Source organism: Lampris incognitus, chromosome 11, assembly GCF_029633865.1.
Source record: "Lampris incognitus isolate fLamInc1 chromosome 11, fLamInc1.hap2, whole genome shotgun sequence".
In the NCBI taxonomy this organism is placed as follows: Eukaryota; Metazoa; Chordata; class Actinopteri; order Lampriformes; family Lampridae; genus Lampris; species Lampris incognitus.
In genome coordinates this window covers 29,279,720-29,298,705 of record NC_079221.1, presented here as the reverse complement: position 1 = coordinate 29,298,705, position 18,986 = coordinate 29,279,720, and the positions used below count along the sequence as shown (strand labels likewise).

Here is an 18,986-nt window from a genome sequence, read left to right as displayed (position 1 = left end):
ACTCGTGGTTGACCAATGTGGAAGCAATCTCCCAGTCCTGTTCACTGGTGTTGGAACATCTTACAATCAAGTGTTGACCATTTTATCTACCTAATATCAGTGGCTATGAGAATCAACGTCCACAGACTATTTCCATTGTGGCGGGGGACTTCAATCACTGCAGCCTCAAATCGGTGCTACCTAAATACTTCCAGCATGTCAGCTGTCCAACCAGGGATGACAAGATCTTGGACCACTGCTACTCCACTATCAAGGGGGTGTACAGGTCTATTCCTCTGCCTCATTTTGGGAAATCAGATCATTCATCCATGCTCTTGCTACCCGTTTACAAGCAGAAAAGTGTGAGAGACCCACCTTGAGGACAGTACAGTGTTGGTCAGCGGCAAATGAGCTCAAACTTCAGGGTTATTTTGATTCAGCTGACCGGTCAGTTTGTAGGAACCCTCTGAACCTGAACGAATATGCTGAAACAGTTACTGACTAGGGGTGGGAACCACAGGGTAACTCACGATACGATACTATCACAATACGTTGCCCACGATAAAGATAGTATCACGATACAGTGATTCCACAATACTTGATACATTGTAAGACAATCATCTATGATATAGCACAATATCTATGTAACTGAAGAAGAAAAAATACCCTTAAAAAGGGCAAAAAGCCGGAATTATGTATTTATTGTGATGTCAGTTTCACAGAATTTGACAACAGCGATGAAACAATGTCCAACAAACTGCATAGAGTCTTAGTTTAGTGCCTCTTTAACACACACGCACACACGCAAACACACAGGGACTACAACTTGTCCATTATTATGCCATTATTCCAATGTAAATTAAGATTCCCTGAAAATTTGTTTCCTCTTTTTGTTCTTTAAACTTCTGTACATGTTACTGTTGTTTGAGTTACTGCTATCAATTAAGTTGGAGGGAAAAAAAATCACCACAGAAAAAAATAATTCATAAAAATATCGATATTTGGCGCCAGTGTCTCAATAACGTATCGCAAGACAAAGCATTACAATATATTCCAGTATCTAGTATTTTGCCCTGCCCCTATTACTATGTTAAATTCTGTGTGGATGCCTGTATTCCCACTCATACCATCTGCTCCTAGCTGAATCAGAAACCTTGGTTTAATAGCGACATTCGGCTGAAATTAAAAGAAAGGACTGCCACTTTTAAAGCTGGGGATAAGGACAGCTACAAGGAAGCAAGGTACGTACTGAGGGAAGCCATCAAATCAGCCAAAAAAAAAAAAAAATACCAGGATAAACTAGAACAGCATTGCAACACTCCAGGTGCATGTGGCAGGGACTGCTAGCGATAACGGACTACAATCCCAAGCCGGGCTGTTTTACCAACATCGCCGCTTCACTCCCACATGACCTGAGCAGGTTCTATACTCGCTTTGAATGTGACTCGGGACCACCAAACAATACACAGAACCTTGTTGGGCACTTACTCAACGAGGTAACCCACCACACAAAGGAGGCTGATGTGAGTAAGGTTTTTAAATCTGTCAAAGCATGCAAAGCTGCCCGCCCAGACGGTATCCCACCTCATGTCCTTAAGACCTGATCTAGTCAGCTATTGAATGTTTTTACAGACATTTCTAACCTGTCATTGTCACTATGTGTGGTTCCTACATGCTTTAAGAAAACCCTTACTGTGCTCGTACCAAAAAAAAAACTCCTGTATCCTGTCTTAATGACTACAGACCTGTTGCTTTGACCTCAGTAATAATGAAATGCTTTGAAAAATTAAGACATACATAAATCTTAAGTTTCAAGATTCCATACTTTATTGCCATATCAGCTTTACAGTTGATTTGGAATTTGTTTCAGTGTGTTCAAAGATAACAACAGTAAACATAACCAGACCAGCTGCCTCAAAGGTAGCATTTACCCTCAGGCCATCAGAACAATGAACAGTAGAAGCCTTACATAACTTTCATTGAGTTATTAGTTTGTGGGATTTCTAATTTCTTATTCATTGTTTTTGTTATTGTTTATTATTTCCTTATATATAGTTTTAAGGGCTGAGAGAGCCAGGGCATATGCATTTCATTGTATTTGAAGGTACATGGTACTTTTTATATATGACAATAAAATGAACTTGGACTTGATAAGTCTCTTTGTAAGGAGTCCCAAATTTATAATAAAGACAACAATGGATTAAAATGCATGATAGAGAGTCTTCACAATGGAAAATCATAAAGACTTGGTCTATGCTATACCGTATTCACACATGGAGTATTTTATTGACCAGATAGCATTAACTGAATAGATTATAGAGAAACCTGAATCTCAGGAGAAAAAATACAGGATTTAAACACGGAATATTTGGTGGTTTGGTCCTCAAAAGTCATATCAGCGTACAAAAGAGAAAGTTGCGACATAGTGTAATCCATAATCCAGGGGGCACATGCCTAAATAATGTGTATGCACAAAAACCATGCATAAGCCATTTCCTGCACATAAACTGGTATTTATAAAAAAGCGAGAAAGTGTGCACATCACGCATTCTTTAGACCACGTGTACACATGTTTTTCTAGAGCGATCTGAGGGGGACATGATGAAGTGGAGATGAAACATAAGCTGAGAAAGGGAATCTTTTAGCAAAACATTGTTTAGGTTAGTAACCAGCTGCGCTGATTGTGTTTGTGTGTTTACACAGAGACTTGTAAAATGCCAATCAAAAGCACATTTAAGGTAGCGTAGCTTAAATTTATCATTCTTTTAATTTACATTAAGTCAGGGTCAACATTTTATTCAGCTGTTAATATTCTTTTTATTTTGTCTTTAGTTGTGACACACCTTGTAAAGTCAGTTTAGATAGGAGCACTACAAACTAATCATTACATTTCTGAGATATCACTGCCGATGGAGGCGCCGCCAGATCTACCATATGGACAATCTGGGCATGCACCCAGGGGGCCCCTGAGCACGAAAGGGCCCTCCACGATAGGAGAAAAAAAAAGTATGCATTCCTTTTTTCTTTTTCTTTTTTTTTTTGTCGGACTCGAGAAATTGCTAAGAAATTGAAGATTTCCTACACCGGTGTGTACTACTCCCTTCAGAGGACAGCACAAACAGGCTCTAACAGGTACTATTTAATGAAGATGCCAGTTGGGGACCTGTGAGGCGTCTGTTTCTCAAACTAGAGACTCTAATGTACTTATCTTCTTGCTCAGTTGTGCAACGCGGCCTCCCACTTCTTTTTCTACTCTGGTTAGAGCCTGTTTGTGCTGTCCTCTGAAGGGAGTAGTACACACCGGTGTAGGAAATCTTCAATTTCTTAGCAATTTCTCGCATGGAATAGCCTTCATTTCTAAGAACAAGAATAGACTGTCGAGTTTCAGATGAAAGTTCTCTTTTTCTGGCCATTTTGAGCGTTTAATTGACCCCACAAATGTGATGCTCCAGAAACTCAATCTGCTCAAAGAAGTGCCCATCCAACCAATCCAACTTGTGGGAGCTGCTTCTGGAAGCGTGGGGTGCAATTTCTCCAGATTACCTCAACAAATTAACAGCTAGAATGCCAAAGGTCTGCAATGCTGTAATTGCTGCAAATGGAGGATTCTTTGACGAAAGCAAAGTTTGATGTAAAAAAAATCTTATTTCAAATACAAATCATTATTTCTAACCTTGTCAATGTCTTGACTCTATTTTCTATTCATTTCACAACATATGGTGGTGAATAAGTGTGACTTTTCATGGAAAACACAAAATTGTTTGGGTGATCCCAAACTTTTGAACGGTAGTGTAGCTTTTTCAAAAAAGCTAGACAAAGTGAAGAATAGGGCATTCCGATGAAGGACGTCGAGCTAGCTAGTGGTAACCATAGCATCCACCGTCAGTTGCAGGAATACACAGCTGGATTTTGAGGACCTGATCAGAGTTTGCAAAGAAAAGGTCAAGAGAGAAGAACTTGTAAAGGTAATAACTATCTGATTATGTTGGCTGTGCATTGAGCAGTATCTGTCGTGATTTATGTTGCTGTATATTTTGTGGATGAGTTTATTTGATATGTTGTTTGCATAATGTGCGAATTGTATCACTGTGGTGTGACGCTGCTATATTGTGTTGGAGTCGGTTTGACAAGTTCATTATATGTTGTCTTTTGCAGTTCTGTGTGAAGGTACCTAACTCACTTAGTGAGCTTTATTTTGAAACCTGCATTCAGCTGTGCTGTGTGATTACCTTAGGATGGCATTGTTGTAAGCCTATTCCTCATCAGTCACATTATTATGTATCAGTAATAACTGGTGTGCTGCTTTCATTGGGAGTGACGAAGAAGGACGGATTAGGAACTAATATATTAGAGGGATAGCTCAGGTTGGATGGTTTGAAAAAAAAGCAAGAGAGGCAAGACTGAGATAGTTTGGACATGAGTGGAGGAGAGATGCTGGAGCTGCCAGGCAAGAGAAAAAGAGAAAGGCCAAAGAGGAGGTTTACAGATATGGCGAGGGAGGACATGCAGGTGGCTGTCATGATAGAGGAAGATGCAGAGGACAGGAAGAGATGGAAATGGATGATCCGCTGTGGTGACCCCTAACGGGAGTAGCCCAAAATAGTAGTAGTAGTAATAGTAGTAACTAGTGTGCCGTCTGCTTGGGTGGTTTTCAGTGAACCCAAATATTGCCATGAGAATGGAGTCATACACTTCCTTGGTATGATTTAATCCATCGTTTTCTTGTCTTGTGATTTGAGTGAAATGGCAGTACTTGGTCTATAGAACTGTATAGGCATACCTGCTCAGCTGGACTGGTTATTCAGCTTTTGACCAAAAGGTGTGTGATTATGGTCTAGTGGATCTGACATGCCAGCTTGACTGGAAACTCAAAATTATTAAGGCGGGGTTTAATGGCTGTAGTGTGTGGCGTGGGGTGGGCAAGGTATGTGTGGGAGGCGGGGGGGCTATGAGCTTCAGTGCCAAGGGGTCCTAATCCAGAATACCGACGGAGGACCGTGGTCATCAGCAATTCCACGCAAAGCTGTGTGGCTTGAAATAGACGCAATGCTTTGATCCACACTAGATAACTTGTGATATAATATGACATGATATGATTAAGGGAGGGTCTACATCAGGAGTGGCTAACCATGTGCCATGGAGAGAGAGCCATGTGTACGCAGGTTTTCATTCCAGCCGGACTCCACACCAGGTGATTTCAGTGTCGGCGCCAGAACAAATCTGACGGCCGGGCCTACGGTTTTCATGGGGGGGCATGAGCATTAGGGCTGTCAAATTTACATTCTATATTTGAATATTCTTCGATTGTGAATTTTTTTTTATTAATTATTAGCTAAATTAACCTTCGAATGTGCGCTTAGAATCCTTACTTGTGCTCTGCTCTTTTCCCCCGTTGTTTTCCATTCGCGCACAGATGCTACAAGCAGATCGCGTGAGCTTACTCGCAGCAAACAGCCCTGTGTGTCACACGCAATTACCACCTGAATGGACAAAATCGCACACTGATGTTCCGCTCCGGTGTCCTGCTAACCCCGCTCCTCCACAATCACGAAATTTAAGCATTTTATTTCATTGATTATTATTATTATTGATTATGTATTTAAATGTGCTATGTGAATTAATTAATTTTAATTTTTACATGATGTTTAAGTACTAATTTTCACATCATCACTGGGTAATTGGCGGGGGGGCACAACTTTCATTTGGGGGGGCGAGGCCCGGCCAACCAACCGTAGCGCCGACACTGGGTGATTACATGGATTAGCAACCCTTCAACCAAAGAGGAAGAATGTATCAGTGAAATCACCTGGTGTGGAGTTGGGCTGGAATGAAAACCTGCACACACATGGCTCTCCATGGCACATGGTTAGCCACTGCTGGTCTACATCCATTTATGACTTACAGTGGGAGTGAAAATCAGGCTCGTGAACATACGTACAATTACACAATGACTGAGATTTATAAAACAGAACCATGCCTACCCACGGTTTTATAAATCTAATGAAAAGCATGTGTATGCATATTTCTGTCTTTGTGCGTACAAACAGTTTTAGTCATGAACACAGAGTTTTATGCATGTGGCCCCAGGTGCGCTTGGGGGAAATTCCAAACCACAGAGTCAATGAATGATAGTTAGTATTGTGAATAATGATCGTCACTCACCGTCGGTAACTGAAGTAGGGCAAAGGGGAAAGAAGACTGTAAAATGAGAGTGGAAGTGCTCAGATGAAACTATGGCGTGTTTGTAACATATAGGCCTCAACAGTTACCACACATAAGGAAACTCCTAAATAGGCCAAAAATATGAAAATGCATTTTCTTTGAAAATCATCTACATTTTTCACTGCTAGCTACCAGCATAAAAATAAATGTGAAATACATTTGGACTTGGAAAACATGGATGGATCATAGTGAAGTTTCAGCTGTTTCAATCAGGTCTTTTACACATATTCTTGCATGATTAAATGTCACCATAAAATTTTAATACTGCGATATAAAGACAACACTTTAACCTGAATTTACAAGAAAAGCAAAATGCAGCAGATAATGTGAAATGCGAATTTACCTTAAACCATCCACTGGCTGTTCTCCATAAGATTAAAAACCTTTAACTGCAGAACAGACAAGCTCACAACACTAGTGAGTCCAAATCTCTCAAGGACTTAAAATAATGACTTGGACCCAGTCTGATGATCTGAACTACAACTTAACTAGCAGTTATCCCGCTGAAAATTACAACAAACTCTCACTTGAGCCTTCTCTCTTTGTCTCTATTAAACAGAAACACATAAAATTTCCACTTCCACATACATCAGGGCTTGTTCAAAAAAAAATTTTTTTTTTCTTCCCCGTTTTTCTCCCCAATTGTACCCGGCCAATTATCCCATTCCTACGAGCTGTCCCGGTTGCTGCTAAACCCCGTCTGCCGATCTGGGGAGGGCTGCAGACTACCACATGCCTCCGCCAATACATGTGGAGTCGCCAGCTGCTTCTTTTCACCTGACAGTGAGGAGTATTGTCAGGGGGGACGTAGCACGTGGAAGGATCACGCTATTCCCCCCAGTTCCCCCTCCCCCTCGAACAGGCTCCCTGACCAACCAGAGGAGGGGCTAGATGCAGCAACCAGGACACATACCCACATCTGGCTTCCTACCTGCAGACACGGCCAATTTTGTCTGTAGGGACTACCGACCGAGCCGGAGGTAACATGGGGACTCGAACCGGCGATCCCCATGTTGGTAGGCAATGGAATAGACTGCAACGCTACCTGGACAGCGTCACATCAGGGCTTATTCATTTAAATTGCCGGCATTGATTTAATTACATTTTGCTCCATGTTGAGTTTTGATATCATCTGGTGTCCATTGCTTGTCATTTGTGTGAATTCATGCAAAAATAAAAACTCATCTACCTTGACATATAAATACAGTATTTGGGATCTGAGAGAATCAGGGACAAGTAGTTCACAAACCCATCAAGCGCTAACACTTCGGGTCTTTACAGCAACTCTGGTAAGTCCCTGTTTAGTCAGACCATTGTTTACTTGCTGTTACAGAGTCAGGACATTTACATCAAGTTGCTATGAGAGGCAATGGCAGAACAGGCTTAAAGCACAACACAGCTGGAGATGGGTGAGTTGAAAGAAGAAAGCAATGGATTAACGTAGTGTGTGCATGTGTGTGAAGTAAAATTTGTTTAAGAAGAGCCTTGGAAGAAGTTCAGATAAAGACAAGAGAAGATGAAAATGGGCAAAACAAGAAAGCACAACATAAAAGTGTACATCAAAACTCCCGAGCTTGTGTGTGTGTGTGTGTGTGTGTGTGTGTGTGTGTGTGTGTGTGTGTGTGTGTGCGTGCGTGCGTGAGTGATTAGTGGAGGAACAAGAGATTTTATCGTAGACACATGTTAAAGCGTTGGATTTACCAGAAACAGAAACTTGTTCAACCTGTTTAAAACTACAAGACACAAGCAAGTTGGAACAGCAGCATAATCTGATAGGCTTTATCAGCCCAAGCTCTGTTCCCCTTTTTTTTCTCTTCTCTATGTATGAGAGAAAATGCCACATCAAACCATCTGAAAAATTGGGATGTTTTGCGTTGTCCTTGTTTTGTAGCATCAGAAACCCGTCTCACCGAACACAGCCTAAGATCATCTCTATCAGTGAGGTCCACTCCCCCACCCGGACACAGACCAAATCCATCAGATAGCACTCCAAAAATGTTAATAGCAGCACATGTTTCACCTGCTATATCATAATTTTTCCACAAAAGTAAAAAAGTTGGGTGTTAGCAAGTGGTGCAAGTCAATTGATTATTTTTAATAACATATATGGCAAAATAAATGGACCCCTAACAGCTGAAAAAGGTCTTAATTCATGTTCTACAATGTGTGTATGTTTGCATATAAGCAAGAAAACATTTGTCAGATTTAACCATGCAGTTTAAGACATGTAATGAGACAAAAAAAAAACAGCCCCCATTAAGGATAAATTGCCACCTGACTGACTGTGAAATGAACTAGACAACCATTTGACAAGCTGCCCTTCTGACTGACTAATCCAACATCCAAGTTGTGATTTGGGCTGGTGGATGCCTGTCATAGCTGCTCTCAAATTATTTTTCTATTCTCCTCTACTACCCCTTGTCTTTTTTCCCTCGTCTCTCCATTTATGTTCAGAAAGTTTACATCCATTCCTTTTTAGCGTGTTTTAACTGCTGCTGCAACACACTATAACACCCCCCGATGAGATTTAATAATAATAATTTAATTTATATAGCACTTTTCTAAAACAATGTTTCAAAGTGCTTCACAAAAAGATAAAGCCAGATGAGGCAAAACTAAGAGTAAGATCAAATAAGAGTAAAAATAAAAACAGTATATATAAAAACAAATATAAAACATTTGTAAAAGCGTTCATAAAAAGAAAAGTTTCGAGGTGAGATTTAAAAGAAGCTAGAGACTTAGTTCATCTTAGCTCAACAGGAAGAGAGTACCATAGTGTGGGGGCTCTAACAGCAAAAGCCCGATCACCCTTTGTAAAAAAAAAAAAACAAGAGCTGGGAATAACTAGCAAGGCTCCATCTGCAGACCTTAATGGTTAAGGGGGGACATACCAAGTCAATAAATCACAAATGTATGAAGGAGCAAGATCATTTAAAGCCTTAAAAGTGAGCAGCAAAATTTTTAAATCAACTCGACATACTATAACAGGGAGCCAGTGTAGGGAGGCAAGCACAGGAGTGATATGATCATACCTCCTTGTCCCGGTAATGAGCTGAGCAGTAGCATTTTGTACAAATTGGAGATGGCGGAGGGAGCCCTTGCTGATACCAGAATAAAGTACATTACAGTAGTCGAGCTGAGAATAGATAAAAGTGTGTACGACTTTTTGAAAAAAAAAAAGGGGGGGGAGATGGAACGCCACCGTTTCTCTGTATGCAGGTTGTGCTGTGGTGTTTGTGCACACTCCACCTATGTTGTTGTAACTGTACTCAAGCCTATGGTCTTTTATAAAATTGTTGTTGTTTTTAAATGTTTTCTATAGCTTTTATGCTTATGTATACACTGTTTTTCTGCAATTCTATTTTCCCCATGGGGATCATTTAAGTTAATCTGACATCGTCTCCATGCGCTTGCCGGGGGGGGGGGGGGAGACAGACAGACAGAGATGGATAGAAAGAAAGACGGATAAAGACAGTGTGAGAGAGAGAGAGAGAGAGCGGGAGAGAGAGAGAGAGAGAGAGCAGGGGAGAGAGAGAAAGAGAGCGCAAGCCCACAAGTCACTGAATCTCTTATGAGATCAGATCAATAGAAACAGATTGGAATATGCCTCATGATATCACTTGAATCCCTTATTTTCAAATGCCATTTTTACCAGTGCCCGCCCCAAAAGAGGATATTGTTTTTGGTCCCATTTGTTTCTATGTTTTGTTATGTTGTTAACAATCCATCCCTCCATCCATCATCCGAACCGCTTATCCTACTCTGAGGGTCACATTACAAAAAGAAACTATTGGCGTTAATGAAACCAAAACAACAGATAGTATGGAGTACCATCCAAGAAGGTTTCCATTAAGTGTCAGACAAAGTTTGGTCATGGCAGAATAGAGGATCGGCAAGATTGTGGGTCCCAGAGGACCTGATTGAAAACCACTGACGTAGAGTATACTATCTACATTGATTCTTTCTCGGTTAACAAACCCTCTCTTCCCGTCTGTCTCTATAGTGTCAGAGTATGAATCATGGCTCTGAGAATAAGTGAACAAACACTAAGATACTATGTTCCCTCCTAGATGCTGTAAGAGGACACTGAACTGCATTACTCCTGTGCCTCCTGAAACACCTGAGGGCAAAGTCTGGTGACAAACACTTGGCAAAGTCATGTGATTTGTTTAAGATTGTCTGGTCATGATTGTAGAGGGTGAGGCACCCATGAGCGATAGTTTATACAACAGGAGGGCTGGGTAGTATTGGAAGATTACCGACACAGACATCTGTTCTGGTTGCTGGTTCCAAAAAAATTCATTTGATGCCAATATCCTGTTTCGAATGAAAGCACATTTTTTATGTGGTGAGGGAAAAAATTTTTCTGTGAACTCTGTGGAACCTGTATTTGGCAGCAGGATGGCTGGCGAGGATGCATGATGGATTGATCTTATTTTAATCTTGCATACTCAAGAAAGATTAAAATGGTGCTCCCAGACCGCTGTCATGATCTCTTGCCCCTCCCCCTCCCGTTGTTTGTTATTGCAAATTTTTTATACAAGCTTTTACATCCATAGTCACTGATTCTAATACAGACAGACTATAAATGCCCATTTCCAGACAAACCTGCGTGTGAGTGGCTAGCTAAGGGTTCAGAATCCCATCAAGAGATGCTTCAACTCCATGCATATCTGTTCAACCAATTCAAACCTGTAACCTTTTAATTACAAGACAAACTCTATTTTTTTTAAAGAAGAATGGAAGTCTACTGCCATTACCACTCTTCTTTTTGATAGTTTTCCCATTTATTGTGCAGCGCTCCATATGTCTCCATCCCAAATAGTGGCACTACATTTACCTAAGGACACTGAGGAGTCTATTTTCATCTGCTATAAGCATGTCATCATTTTCTCCCAAGTTCTCTGATTTATTTTTCAAATTTCCATCCTGATCTATAGCAACGCATCCTCCATTTAAGTTCTGGGGCACATACACTCACCGGCCACTTTATTAGGCACACCTGTCCAACTGCTCGTTAACGCAAATTTCTAATCAGCCAATCACTTGGCAGCAACTCAATGCATTTAGGCATGTAGACATGGTCAAGACGATCTGCTGCAGTTCAAACCGAGCATCAGAATGGGGAAGAAAGATGATTTAAGTGACTTTGAACGTGGCATGGTTGTTGGTGCCAGACAGGCTGGTCTGAGTATTTCAGAAACTGCTGATCTACTGGGATTTTCACGCACAACCATCTCTAGGGTTTACAGAGAATGGTCCGAAAAAGAGAAAATATCCAGTGAGCAGCAGTTCTGTGGGCAAAAATGCCTTGTTGATGCCAGAGGTCAGAGGAGAATGGCCAGACTGGTTCAAGCTGATAGAAAGGCAACAGTAACTCAAATAACCACTTATTACAACCGAGGTATGCAGAAGAGCATCTCTGAACGCACAACACGTCGAACCTTGAGGCAGATGGGCTACAGCAGCAGAAGACCACATCGGGTGCCACTCTTGTCAGCTAAGAACAGGAAACTGAGGCTACAATTCGCACAGGCTCACCAAAATTGGACAATAGAAGATTGGAAAAACGTTGCCTGGTCTGATGAGTCTCAATTTCTGCTGCGACATTCGGATGGTAGGGTCAGAATTTGGCGTCAACAACATGAAAGCATGGATCCATCCTGCCTTGTATCAACGGTTCAGGCTGGTGGTGGTGGTGTAATGGTGTGGGGGATATTTTCTTGGCACACTTTGGGCCCCTTAGAACCAATTGAGCATCGTGTCAACGCCACAGCCTACCTGAGTATTGTTGCTGACCATGTCCATCCCTTAATGACCACAGTGTTCCCATCTTCTGATGGCTACTTCCAGCAGGATAACGCGCCATGTCATAAAGCTCGAATCATCTCAGACTGGTTTCTTGAACATGACAATGAGTTCACTGTACTCAAATGGCCTCCACAGTCACCAGATCTCAATCCAATAGAGCACCTTTGGGATGTGGTGGACCGGGAGATTCGCATCATGGATGTGCAGCCGACAAATCTGCAGCAACTGCGTGATGCTATCATGTCAATATGGACCAAACTCTCTGAGGAATGTTTCCAGTACCTTGTTGAATCTATGCCACGAAGGATTAAGGCATTTCCGAAGGCAAAAGGGGGTCCAACCCACTACTAGCAAGGTGTACCTAATAAAGTGGCCAGTGAGTGTAGGTTTGACTTGTCTACACTTGGTGTTAGAGGAAACTATAAAGAGGCACATCAGTCAACATGATGCTTCCATTCAAATGCAGAGGGAAGGAAAGTCTAGAATTGTGTGATACTCAGGAAGTCTCTTGCTGGGTTCAATCCAAGGCTACTGGGGCCAAATGTGAGTCCAGAGACAATCTGAACACCACCAACAGGCACAAGGACAATATGTCTGTCTACTAGACCAGCAATTCTCAACTATGTTTCACCGAGAGCCATGGTTACACATTTCCAACCAAGCACAAACACAGATGTACAAACATACTTAACAGACTGTCTTTCACCCTCTGTGGACATATTCTATATATAAAGTTCATTATTGCTTACTTTTTCTTTCACATATTCTCATTTAAAGCAAATTGCTTACAAACACATGGACCACCCTCTCACATAACTGACAACCACAGGATTGGGCCACCCTGTGGCCCCGCCCACTGACCTCTTGGTGATGCGGGTTGGCTGCTGCAGAATCCGGTCGAGCTCCAGCCCTTCGCTGTCCAGCAGCCGGCGGAGGGCGATGTCAGCCAGCTGACCTATGACCCCGAAGGCCTCATCCAGGTTCAGGAACATAGAGAAATCCCGCTGGCGTTGCCGTGTGCAAACGCGGATGACCTCTGTCATCAGACCCGCCGAGACCCGCTCCAACCGTGTTACCTCCGCCCAGGGGATCACAAACTTGACTGAGGGGAGAAGGAAGGATATAAGATAATGTGTGTGTGTGTGTGTGTGTGTGTGTGTGTGTGTGTGTACAGCTGCTCACTCTCTCACCAACTCTGTCAATGTAATCAAATCGGTTTCCATCAGGCTATTTTTATTGGAAATTCTGAAGGTGCAAATCAGAAAAGTTGAAAGGGAATGCCACAATATTGGTATTAGGAAACGCTTATACACTTACTTGTAGTGGAAAGGTTTAAGTGTCAATACAGAGGTCAAGCAATAAATAATTATTGAAATCTATAAATGTTTCTATTGACATGCGATTCTTCTCAACCCTTCTTTTTTCTCTTAAACGTTTCTGATGATGTAGCTCTGGATATAAAAAGATTGTTTCGTTGGTTTAACATTGGGTCATAAGAACCACCTGATTCACATTTGAATTTTTCTGACTTTTCCAAAGTTTTCTTAACATTTGATTAACATTAGGAAAGGTACATGCCTTGAGTGTCCTTGAAACATTTAGTTTCTTGTCCTCTCTTTTAATGGTTTTTTTTTTGTTTTTGTTTTTTTAAACAGACTCACCAGTCCAGCACAAATCTCACCACAGAGGAAAAGAGGTCAAATGTGCCTGTGTACTTGCATGTATGCACATGCGCTTGTATGTCTAAACAACTGGTTAGCTGTCACCGTCATACACTCCTTTACAAATAACCTTGGCGCTACGATTCTTACGGTTCATTGTTTATGTTCATGTTTGTATTGCGCTTTACTATTGAAATACAGGAAGAGGAACTGCTGTGGGGAAACCATTTTAAGGACAGACCTTCCTTCCCAAGCAGGAAGGAGTAGAAGGCCATGTGGTTGATGCTGAGGTAGAGGAAGCCCTGGCGTGGCACGCGGCCCTTCCAGCAGCAGCATGAGTAGTGGGTCACCAGCTTCTCCGACGGCGGAAGGCCAAAATGCAACTCGAACTTCAGCAGCACCTCCCTGAACTTCTCTGGGTCGTTTTCCTGGGCTGCCTGGCGACCACGTGTCTCCTCTGCTATCAGACCCTACAGGGAAGGTGAAAAGTGGTTAACAAGGGGATTTTTTTATATATATATCATTGATTTATTTATTTATTGTGGATACTTTTTAATTAGCCTGCTTGTACGTTGCCCCTTGAGCAGGTATGGTTAAAGGACAATTCCAGTTTTTGTACAACTTGAGTCTTATGTTTGTCAATGTGCATATCGGTTATGACATTATTTTACAACAACGTTTTGCGGGGCATTAAAACACAAGGGTCAGACATGTTTCACTCAAGTACAATTTAATCCAGTTATCCAAATCATGTATTTGGAAGTGAAAACGAAAGTGTAAGTTCTAAGTTAGTACCTGAAATGTCTACTGTTATCAAAGGTTAGTTGCATTGCTGAGCTCCTGGTTCAACTTGCAGGAATGACCTGCCTATACTTACCGTGGGTAGTAGTAACTATCAATAAACTACCTGGCCAAAGCAACTGAAAAGTCAGAAATAATGGGAAATCATGTACACAATGTAACTGGAGCACTAGGGGTGCTTTGTGGTTGTTGTTGTTGTTTGAAGGACAAGTTTAACACTCATGTTCAGTTGCCCTATAAGATGCCGTTGTAAAGCTGTGACTACCAGTGGTCCCGAGTCCAAAATCTCCAAAATGAAGCTGATGAGTATATATACATACCATAACTGATACGTACCAATGGCAAAAACTACAAAAATAAGACCCAAGTTGTAAAAAAAAAAACCCAGAATGATCCTTTAAGTACGTTGGTAGAGGATACTTTGACTTTTAAGTGGTACAGGAACTAAATACTCAACCTAGGCCCTACAGTCAGGGGGGTGACCTCACTAACCACCAGATCATTCTGCCACCACAGAACAGAAGAAGAGAGGATAAGAAAGTGAAGAGAAGATGAAAAATTCTCTTCTGACCAGATATTCACACAGCACAGCGACACTGACTGCATTAGTACCTTGACTTTGCCTTTGACAAAGCTGGCAACATCCTCCTTGTTCTCAAACACAGACAAGGAGTGAAGGAGGTTGTGGACCAGCCAGTCCCAGTGCTTGTTCACCTCCTCTATGGCAGCCCCTGTGGGACAAAAAAACACAGGAACGAATTTCACAGACATATCAATTGTTAAACTATATCACAAGGAAAGATGGACGGACAAATGGAAACAGACTGACAGACAAGTCAAAGAGGTTGGTAAACAGGACAGAGGCAAGCAGACAGATGGACAAGCAAACTAACAGACAGACATTATCTCAGATGATGAGACAAAGAATTTGAAAAAAAAAGAAAAAAGAGGACATAGGGCATTAAGAGATGGACAGCAGGGAGGACAGAGATTATAGATGTAGGAAGAGAGAGGCTTTAGCCTCACCGCTGGCGATGACCCAGCTGATCTGGGACCCAGGGACCTGGAGGAGGATACGAAAGGGAGTGACCCTGGCATTGGAGTCCAGCACCGTGTCCAGCGCCCCCACCAGGAGACCTGCAGAGGCAATGACACAGAAAGGAGGCCATGACTAGAGTAGCAGAGAGGCACAAAAGAGAGAAATTGATTTTAATTTTCTGGACCCCGCGTTCTTACATGCTTACCATTAACTTTTTTGGGGGGTTTTCCCCATTTTCTCCCCAATTGTACTTGGCCAATTATCCCACCCTCCCGAGCCATCCCGGTCACTTCTTCACCCCATCTGCCCATCCAGAGAGGGCTGCAGACTACCACATACCTCCTCCAATACATGTGGAGTCACTAGCAACTTCTTTTCACCTGACAGTGAGGGATGTAGCACATGGGAGATCGTGCCCCCCCCCCCCAGTTCTCCCTCCTACACTGGCCAGAGGAGGCGCTAGTTCAGCGCCTAGGACACATACCCACATCTGGCTTCCCACCCACATACACGGCCAATTGTGTCTGTAGGGACACCCAACCAAGCCAGAGGCAACACGGGGATTCAAACCGGCAATCCCCGTGTTGGTAGGCAACAGAATAGACTGCTATGCCACCCGGACGCCTTAACCTTACCTTTTACACACCGAACGCACAGGCAAACACATACTCACAATAAAATTTTTCACCAGATTAACAAGTCAAACAAATGATCCGACTCCCTCAGGAAGTTATTAAGCCAACCTGCTGAAGCTCACTGCAGTCACTTTTTAGGATTCATCACAGTCTACATTCCTGTAACGTTTTGGACAACTGCCTTATTTGCCACTCTGATAACTGCTAGAATGACAAATTCTTTGCAAATGAAAGCTTTGAAATTAAAAACTGCATACATCTAGTGAATTTGTGTGACTCCTTTCTATTCTTTAATATTGCAATACATTTCGCATAAAACAAACATGGCAAGGCTGATTTTTTTTTTCTTTCCATTATTGTTTCGCCCTAGTTACGTCCTTGTGTTTTTTGTATTGAACATCCCACCAAGCCAAATTCCTTCATTGTACACACTTGGCGATCCATAAACTTTGTACTTGAACTTGAGTGTACCACTGGCGGTCGTAGTCAACATTTTTTAAGCCCAGTCTCCCAGTGCTTAGTGCCTCAACACAATGCAGCGAGTCAGAAGCATGTGTTAGAAGTAGAACCATTGCTGGTACCAGACAGGTTTGTGTGCAGAGGAGTGGAAAATAAATAACACAAACATATACAGTGGGATATAACTATCCAGCCAACAGGCTTGGCAGAGATACACAGGAGCCTGTGACATCTTAACTGGACTACTACATAGCAGTGTTGGTTTTATAAGGACCATACATTGCTTAACACTACCAGGAATCCATACAGAGGAAACCATGCTTCTCCCTGCTTATCTAAGCTCCACACCCCTGTTTGAATTTACCACAGATGTTCAGCAGCATCAAACTGAACCCTGGATGGTATTATTGTGCAATAACTCCCCACCTGCAGACATCAAACACATGGAAACGAGCCATGTATATACACACATATGCATACTCTCACATGTATGCACAAAGTCACAGGGACTGTATCAAATTGACTGCAGCACCCTTGGGTTGAGTCTCCTCTCATCATCTCCTTACAAGCACAGCTAATAAGCATCATGCTTTTCCAATGAGGGCAAAGCCGCACAATACTCGTGCCTCCTATTCGCATTGACTTCCTGTCTGTGGAGAATCACAAACCACAAACACACACAAACCTATTATCAGCAGACTGCCCCATTTCAGAGGGATTTGTGAAAATAGCTATGTACCAACTTGAAATGGCAAAGAAGGACACCTTAAAGCGCAATTGAAAAGGACATTTGCTAGAGCAGCAGCGCTCCTGTTGTGTATCAAATGGGTGACACGCACCAGGAACGAGATAAGACGGTATCAGCTTCTGATGCGATGAAGACAGGTAATGTGAAGTCTTGCTCAGAGGCTTAGGTGTCTTTTTAAAGGGCAATGATGATGACCAGGATGTGGATATTAGCAAGAACAATGATGAGTTTGTTTTCATTTTGAAAGTGTTTTTATATGAACACCCCCCCCCAAAAAAAGGGACAAGAACAGAAAAGAGAGGCATGCAAGAGCAAAAGATTGAAAAATTGCAATTGTGAATGGCATGTGAAACAGACCAGTTGACGTCTGACAATGTTGAGGAGCCATCTGTGTTTGGTTTTGTGCTTCAGACATTTTGGGGAATTCCTTCGATAAATTTTGTCGGCAACCCGTCCCCAAAATAATACTGATTTCCATTCAAATTCTGCAGGTGGAAATAGCAACAGCCCTTACAACAAAAAAAAATTCTGAATGCCAAAAAGAAGCTGCTGTTTGGCTGATTATCAGATATCGATAACATCAGATATGTTATCGATAGCTGACGTTAGTTAAAGCAATCTCATTCTCACTGAAATAAATGTCCATTAACTTATCATCCTTCACCGAACGAGGTGACACAATGGTGAGTCAGCCTACTGGCCAATGATGACAGCCCTTGCATTTGCAATAATGTGGAGAAAGACAAATAAATGTTTGTCTGTGGCAACATTCCCACCAAAAATCCCCAACATGCCACAGGTGGCGACATGTTTTACATCACCCAGCAGCGGTTGGTCCACCAGAGAGGATGGGTGGAACATCACTGTGTTACGGTGTTATGGGGGAAAAACTAGTTGAAGGTTTCAAAATGACCCCTGGGAAGTGCATGCCAAGGAAGAATGCACCCGGAGTCTGTGAGATCGATGCTTTAACTCTCGGTAGTGAAGAACGTTACTAGCAAATGTGTGGGCATCTTCACATTTCAAATCTGTACGGTAAACCATATACCAAACAGGTATAGTAAATTCCATTTGCTGAAATGCTGAGGGGAGAAAAAAAAACAAAAAAATGTTTCCCCCTTTTTCTCCCCAATTGTATCTGGCCAATTACCCCACCCTTCTGAGTCATCCCCATCACTGTTCCACCCCCTCCGCCGATCCGGGGAGGGCTGCAGACTACCACATGCCTCCTCCGATACATGTGGAGTCGCCAGGCGCTTCTTTTCACCTGACAGTGAGAAGTTTCACCAGGGGGACGTAGCGCGTGGGAGGATCACGCTATTCCCCTCAGTTCCCCCTCCCCCCTGAACAGGCACCCGACTGACCAGAGGAGGCGCTAGTGCAGTGACCAGGACACATACCCACATCCAGTTTCCCACCCGCAGACACGGCCAATTGTGTCTGTAGAGATGCCCGACCAAGCCGGAGATAACACGGGGATTTGAATCAGCGATCCCTGTGTTGGTAGGCAATGGAATAGACCACCACGCTACCCAGATGCCCCCCCCCCCCCAAAAAAAAAGTCGAGTGAGTTTTAAAAAATACATATTTGGAGTAATGCTGTCTACTATGTATGCTGCCTACATGTCAAC

General features: G+C 42.5%; 1 protein-coding gene across 1 annotated transcript in view; it reads right to left on the bottom strand.

Moving 5' to 3' along the window:
* The window catches only part of LOC130120501 (TBC1 domain family member 8), a 50,475-nt gene that overhangs the window by 28,370 nt on the left and 3,119 nt on the right, over window positions 1-18,986 (bottom strand). Inside the window, exons 2-5 of the mRNA XM_056289064.1 lie at window positions 15,501-15,611; window positions 15,087-15,205; window positions 13,915-14,143; window positions 12,874-13,114 (exon numbers count right to left, since the gene is read on the bottom strand). Coding sequence (XP_056145039.1) covers window positions 12,874-13,114; window positions 13,915-14,143; window positions 15,087-15,205; window positions 15,501-15,611 — 700 coding nt within the window. The remainder of the gene's footprint in view (window positions 1-12,873; window positions 13,115-13,914; window positions 14,144-15,086; window positions 15,206-15,500; window positions 15,612-18,986) is intronic.